Source organism: Penaeus monodon, chromosome 4, assembly GCF_015228065.2.
Source record: "Penaeus monodon isolate SGIC_2016 chromosome 4, NSTDA_Pmon_1, whole genome shotgun sequence".
NCBI lineage: Eukaryota > Metazoa > Arthropoda > Malacostraca > Decapoda > Penaeidae > Penaeus > Penaeus monodon.
The window spans coordinates 38,652,154-38,659,653 of NC_051389.1; the positions used below are offsets into that span (position 1 = coordinate 38,652,154).

The 7,500-nt window shown below is 33.6% G+C and overlaps 1 protein-coding gene across 2 annotated transcripts in view; it reads left to right on the forward strand.

Moving 5' to 3' along the window:
* The window catches only part of LOC119572193, a 17,295-nt gene that overhangs the window by 9,533 nt on the left and 262 nt on the right, over positions 1–7,500 (forward strand). For both annotated transcript variants that reach the window (XM_037919163.1, XM_037919164.1), the window contains exon 2: positions 5,933–7,500. This exon is cut by the window's right edge and continues 262 nt beyond it. In XM_037919163.1, the coding sequence (XP_037775091.1) occupies positions 5,957–7,477 (1,521 nt within the window). In that variant the 5' untranslated portion in view covers positions 5,933–5,956 and the 3' untranslated portion in view covers positions 7,478–7,500. The remainder of the gene's footprint in view (positions 1–5,932) is intronic.

Consider the following 7,500-nt stretch of genomic DNA (forward strand, 5'->3'; position numbering starts at 1 on the left):
TTTTTTTTACCAAAAAATCAATTTTACAAAATCTTTTGATAATGCTCTACTACAAATAATTTTCTGAGATCAGAGTCTTGACAGAAATGACTTATAAAGTGCTCCTAAATGTAGAATCAAATTTATATTCCAGGAAAACACCAGAAATTATGATGGTATCACATTATGCAATAAGTTGAAGATTAAATTATGTCCAACTTGGGGTAGAAGATGTTTCCTCAGATCTCCTGAGATTATTTAGCTACAGTGATAGATATTGGTTAGAAGAGGACGTCCAGAGTAAAATCTGAGAAGCCAAAACTTAGGATGACCTTCAGTTGACCCAGAAGCCAGTGATGCCTTAGACAGTACGTATCAGACTGAGAAAGGGGTGTGAAGGAAAGTTATTGAATAAGTAAATAAGATAATAAAGAGAGGAAGAAAGAGAGGGAGTGTGAATGAATGGTAAATAGGGAAAGAAGTGGGAAAGATAAAAAGAATTATCGAGGAGGAGAAGAAAAGGGTGGGGGGGGGGGGCAGAGAGAGTGAATTGAAGGAACAAATGAGAGAAGAAAAAATACATATATACATATACAAATACAAACATATACATATACAAATACAAACATATATACACATGTGTATACATCTACACACACACACCACACAAACAACACACACACACCACACACACACCCCACACACACCCCCACACACCACCACACACAACACACACCCACCCTCACACTCAACACACATGCACCAAGCACCACATGCTGCACAACGCCCACACGCCACAACGCACACACACGCACACACACGCAACACACGCAAACACACCTTAAACCCCCCGTACACCCCCCACAACACCAACACACACACAACACCAAACACACACACACACCCCAACACACACACAACCCCCACACCACACACCCCACACACACACATGCACCCACCAAAAATATGCACACATAAAAACCACACACACACACACCAACAAATTTTTTACACACAAAAGCACCCCACTCACACACTACAAACCACACACACCCCACCCCCTAATATATATATTTATAATTATATATATATATTATATAATATTAATATATATATATATTATATATAATTGTTGTGTGTATATATATTATATATATTATATATATAAAATATATATACATATAATACATATATATTTATATATATACATAAAACCAAAATATATTTTTTAAATTTTAAATTTTATTATATTTTCACACACACAACACCCACACACACACCCACAACCACACACACACACACACACACACACACACACACAACACACACACAAAACACACACAAACCCAAAAACAAACACACAAACACAAACCAAACCAAAAAAAACAAACACCACCCCACCCACACACACACACACACACACAAACGCACACACACACACCAAACCCCACACACACACCCCAACACAAAACACACACCACACCCACACACAAAACACACCCCCCACACCCGTATAAATAATAATAATATATATATATATATATATATATTATATATAAATATATATACACACACACACTTACATATATACATATATTTATATATATACATATAATAACATTATATATATATATTATTATATATTTATATATATTATTTATATTATATTATTTTACACACAACACACACACAACACACCACACACACACCACACCAACCACACCACAACACACACACCCCACACACACACACCATCAGGCCCCCCATACAGGCACACCATACAGGCACACCATACAGGGACACCATACGGCACACACACACGCACCACCCCACACACACACAACACACACACACACACACAAACACCACACCACAACACACCACACACACACCATATTAAAATTATATATTATATATATATAAATATATTATATATATAATCATAATATATATATTATATTATACACTAATCATATTACATATATATGTATAATTAATATCTATACACATTTTTTTTATATTTTTTATATTTTTACACACCACACACACAACACACAAACCACACCCCACACACACCACACACACACCACACCACACACACACAACACTCCACACCAAAAAACACACACCACACCACAACACACACACCCCACACAACCACACACACACACACCACACACCCCACACAAAACACACAAAACACACGCAGCATGCACGCACCCACGCACGCAGGCACGCACTCTCACACACACACACACACACAAAAACAAACCCAAAAAACACCCCCACACACAACACCACACACACACACACACCCCCACACACACCAAACCCATAACACCAAAAACCACACACATAATATATATATATATATATTAATTTTTATAATGTATAGTATTAAAAAATATTTTTATATATATGTATATATTAATTTATATTATATATTATATAATATATATATATATATATTTATATACTCCAACACACACACACACAAAACACACACACACCCCCAAAACCACACACAACCCCACACACACACCCACCCCACCCAAATAATTAATGTGTGGTGTGGTGGGTGGGGTGTGGGGTGTGTGTGTGTGGTGTGTGTGTGTGTGTGGGGGTGGTGGTGTGTGGTATATATTATTTAGTATATATATATATATATATATAATATAATAAAATATATATATAATATATATATATATTATATATATATCCTTTCCCTTTTTAAAGGTAGGTTCATGTCTGACCGCCCCTGGTCACAGCATATACTTTTGTATTTTCATTTTGTGATCTTGGAGGAGAAGATGGAGTGTGATATTATTATATATTAAGTGTTCCTCATGCACTATTAATTATATATATATAAAATTTTAAAAATTTAATATAAATATATATTAATATATAATATATAATATAGTGTATGAATATAACAAAGATCTCTCTTTTCTTTTCTCTCTCTTCTCTCTCTTCTCTCTCTCTCCCCTCCTCTTCTCTCTTTTCCTCCTCCTCTTCTCTCTCTCTCTCTTATATAATAAATATATATATTATATATATATATATATATATATACTATATGTATATATATAAAATATATATTATTATTATATATAATATATATGTTATAAATTATATATTATATATATTTATTAAAATAATTTAAAATAATATATATATGTGTGTGTATGTATACATATAGATAGATAGATAGATAGATATATACACACAATCTTACACGCACACATATATATATATATAAAAGAGAGAGAGAGAATGAAAATGTAGAAAATGTAGATATAGATATAGATATATATGGTAATTTAATATATGTAATATAATGTAATATTATATATATATAATTATATATTATATATATAAATGTATATATAATATTTGATTTTTTTTATAGCATATGTGTATAGTATATATGAATATATACATATATATGTATGCATATATAGATTTATGCATATATGTATATGTATTTATGCATGTATATGTATGCATGGATATTCATGTATATTTTTTATAATATATATATATATATATAATAATATAATATATATATATATAATATAATATTGCATATACATGTATTATTAGTATGTGTATCTAGCATAATAGTTTCTTATATATGCTATATTATTGTTATATATATGTATTGTGTGTATATATGTGTATTTATAGCATATATAAAATTTAAAATTTTATATATATATATATTATATATATATATTAATATATATATATATTGTATGTATGATGTAGTATGTATATTGTCTGTGACATATATGGTATATTTTTTATTTTTTTTGTTTAGTTGTTGTATGTTTTGTATGTTTTTATGTTATTATATATATATTATATATATATATATATAATATATAATAATATTTGTGGTGTGTGTGTTTTTGGTGTGTGGCGTTGCTGTCGTGTGTGCTGCGTGGTGCGTGCGTGCGTGTTTGTGTGCATGTTGCATGATGTATATATGTATAATAATATATTTTTACATATTTATATCATATTTATATTATTGTTTTGTAGACATTCTGTACAATAAATTATAGGGATAATTCATATATGTTTATACCATTTATATACAATTTTTTTTAATATATATATACATATATATATACATATTATTTATAATTTTATATATATATATAATATTATTTATATATGTTTTATATTGTAAATTATTGTATATAATATGTATATAAAAATTTTATAAAAAAATATGTTATTACATATTTGTATATAGTAAAGAAATGTCTCAATACACATACTTAAATATGTTATAAAAAATGTAAAATATATTGTTATATACATATATACATACATGCCATTATACATATTATATATTCATAATTTATATACATATATATATATATACATTTATATACAATATATAATATTTAATATTATAATTTTATATATAATATATAATATATATTCATTCAACTATATGTTGTGTGCGTTGTTGTGTGTGTGTGTGTGGGGTGTGTGTGTGTGTGTGTGTGTGTGTGTGTGTTGTGTGGTGGGTGTGTGTGGTGTGTGTTTTGTGTGTGTTGTATTTATGTAAATGTAAATGTATAGTAATGTATAGTTATGTATTATTATTTATTGTAAAAAAAAAAAAATATATATTATTTATATAATATATTTTATATTATTTTATATAATTATAGACTTTATGACTCTTACAATAGTTTATAATGGGTTATTGTTATATTTATTGATAATAATATATATATTAAATTATTATATATATATATTATATTATTATATCCTATGTAATGTTGTTGTGTTTGTGTTTGTGACTGTCGTATATATATATAAAATTATATTTTGTATATGTGTTAAAAAGGCCCGGTGGCCGAAGGTTTTAGCTCGGACTCAAGACTGTCACGACAGCAATCTGAATTCGAGGGTTCGAGTCCCCCCACCGCCGCGTTGTTCCCTTGGGCAAGGAACTTTACCTTGATTCCTACCTACCACTGGGGGGCCAAGCCCCCAGTCAAGTGCTGTCCCAAGCCCGGATAAAATAGAAATATTTCCTAAAGGACCACCGGGACTCTCCGTGAAAGGAATGGGGACCCCACCCGTACTCACTCAAGACCACAACATGAAAAATACAATTAAGTATCATGCTTACCACGGCGGTCAGACGAACCTACCGTAAAGAAGAAAATAGTTTATAAAAATATATATTTAACAATAAGTTATATGTACATAAATGCTGTAATTTTATAAATACATGTTAGATTTAAATATATTAATATGGTATATATGCAATAATAAAAAATTGTGTGTGTGTGTGTGTGGTTATATTAAAAAATTTTATATATATATATATTATATTAAATATTATATAATTTTATATATATTTTTATTTTATGTGTGTGTGTGTTTTTGGTGTGGGGTATAGTATTACATTGTAATTTTTTTTTTTTGATTGAATGTAACACAATTTAAATACTAAAAAGTTCACTTTTTTAGCTTCATTCATTCGACAAACACTTAAGCTGAGTTTGGGGGAAATTGCACAATTTCTCATCCTTCTGATTTTTCTCTCAAGTGGGCGACCGTGCATAGAGCTTGGTGCATGAAGTCCTGTTGGCTTTGTCTTAATTCATTGTTATTTGTGTGTTCCACCCTTAGACTGATGTTGGGATGATCTACTTGGCCTCCCCAAATGAGGGATATTGAGGCCAGCTTGAGCTAGTGACGGGAACAGATGTAGAAATGATAATGCTTGACAACTGATGCATTAGTATTTCCAATCCTTTGTCTGTATTTCAGGACTTTTTTTTCTCTTGCTCATAATCTCCAGAAAAGTTCCTCAAACATGTAGAGATTATAGATACACATTGATGGACTTTTAACATTAAGCTCAACATGTGTCTAGCTTTACACAGTGGCTTTTGTGTAATATGTAATTTCTTTTCAGGTGTTGCATTTCCTCCTGTGGACAATGAACGAGAAGGAGTCACATGAGAATGAGACAGAAGAGACAGGTAATGGTGAAAGACAGCCTCAGACAGAGCAGCAGCAAGAGCTACAACACCTACAACAACAACAGCAACTACAGCAGCCACTGCAACAGCTACAACCACAGCATCAACACCAGCAGCTGGAGCAAGAGGAGAGAACAGCTTTGTTGGAGGATGGAAGACTACAAGAGGACACACAGCCACAAGAGGTGTTACCAATCCACAATTCGAGTGACGTGGGCCCTGAAGGTCCTAAGGAACCTGGAGGGCCCATCAGGAAACCAGGGTTTAGAAGTAAGTCTGGCATTGGCCCTCCCCCTCGTCCATTTAAGAAAGCTAGGTATGCCTGGGAGATCAAGAACTATGAGCATACTTTAAATAATATGACTCAGAACCTAGGTGAATGTTCAACAGATCTGCAAGATGATAGTCAAGATTCCCATTCTAGTGATGTGAATAGTGAAGGTAGTCAGGAAGATGGTGTGATAGACCCCCGGGAGGCTTTACCTACTGTCGGCCTTGACAGGGCAACATTTCTAGATCCAAGAGCAAGGCAGTTACCTGGCCCTTTAACTCCCATTATGCCAGCACCCTATCCTACAACATATGGCATGATGGCAGCTCCTCCTCCCCCTGATGCGAGCTTACGGCCTGGAGACTGCTTAAAGGATAATCAGCGTGTTCCACCTGACCCTGATGCAGGTATTTTAAGGTGGCACACCAGACAGTTGTGTCGAAGCATATTTGATAATACAGTTAATCGAATGCTGGAGAATATGGGTTTCTCGCCAGTAACGGAAAGAAGCCAGGGTATACACCCTTTATTAGTATTAAGCCTAAGTGATGATGATGAGCGGGAAGCAGAGGAAGCACAGCAACGTGCATTAGAAAATGAGGCCCTTACGGCAGCAATGCACCAGAAAGGGCTTTTTCTACCACCGTATCACTATGATCCTTTAGAAAGTGGCACAACTACAGACTATGACTCCTCAGATGATGACAGTGATCTTGGGGAGGATCCTGGGCCAGATGATCTACCAAATGAAACCCACTTGCAAATGTCACATATGATCAGTAGACCCTTGCCTCGTGTACCAGCCATGTCGGCCATGACAACTATGACTGGCATGCCAGCCACCCCCATCATACCAACTGCACAAATGGCTCCTCCCAGTACGCAACCCTCATCCCCACACCCAATTCCGCCCCACCGGCCACAAGAGCCTGACTGTGATTTAGACAAGCACGCCTGTGATGCAGCTGTACCTAGGAAAGATAAGAGCAGTGGGGAAGAAGAAGCGGTCATAGATAACAACAAAAACTCTGTAGGGGACCACAGCAGCTGCCCTGAAGTGGATAGTGAGAGCAGAGGTGATGCAGTTAGAAGGCAAGCAGACACTCCTAGCAAAGCGGAAAATGAGAACAACAACGATAAATATTTTGTAGACCAAGCCATTGAAATGGCAATCAAGCAACAAGGCTTGGGTTACCAACAGGCGTGATGTCCCTGTAGAATAGCTAGGTC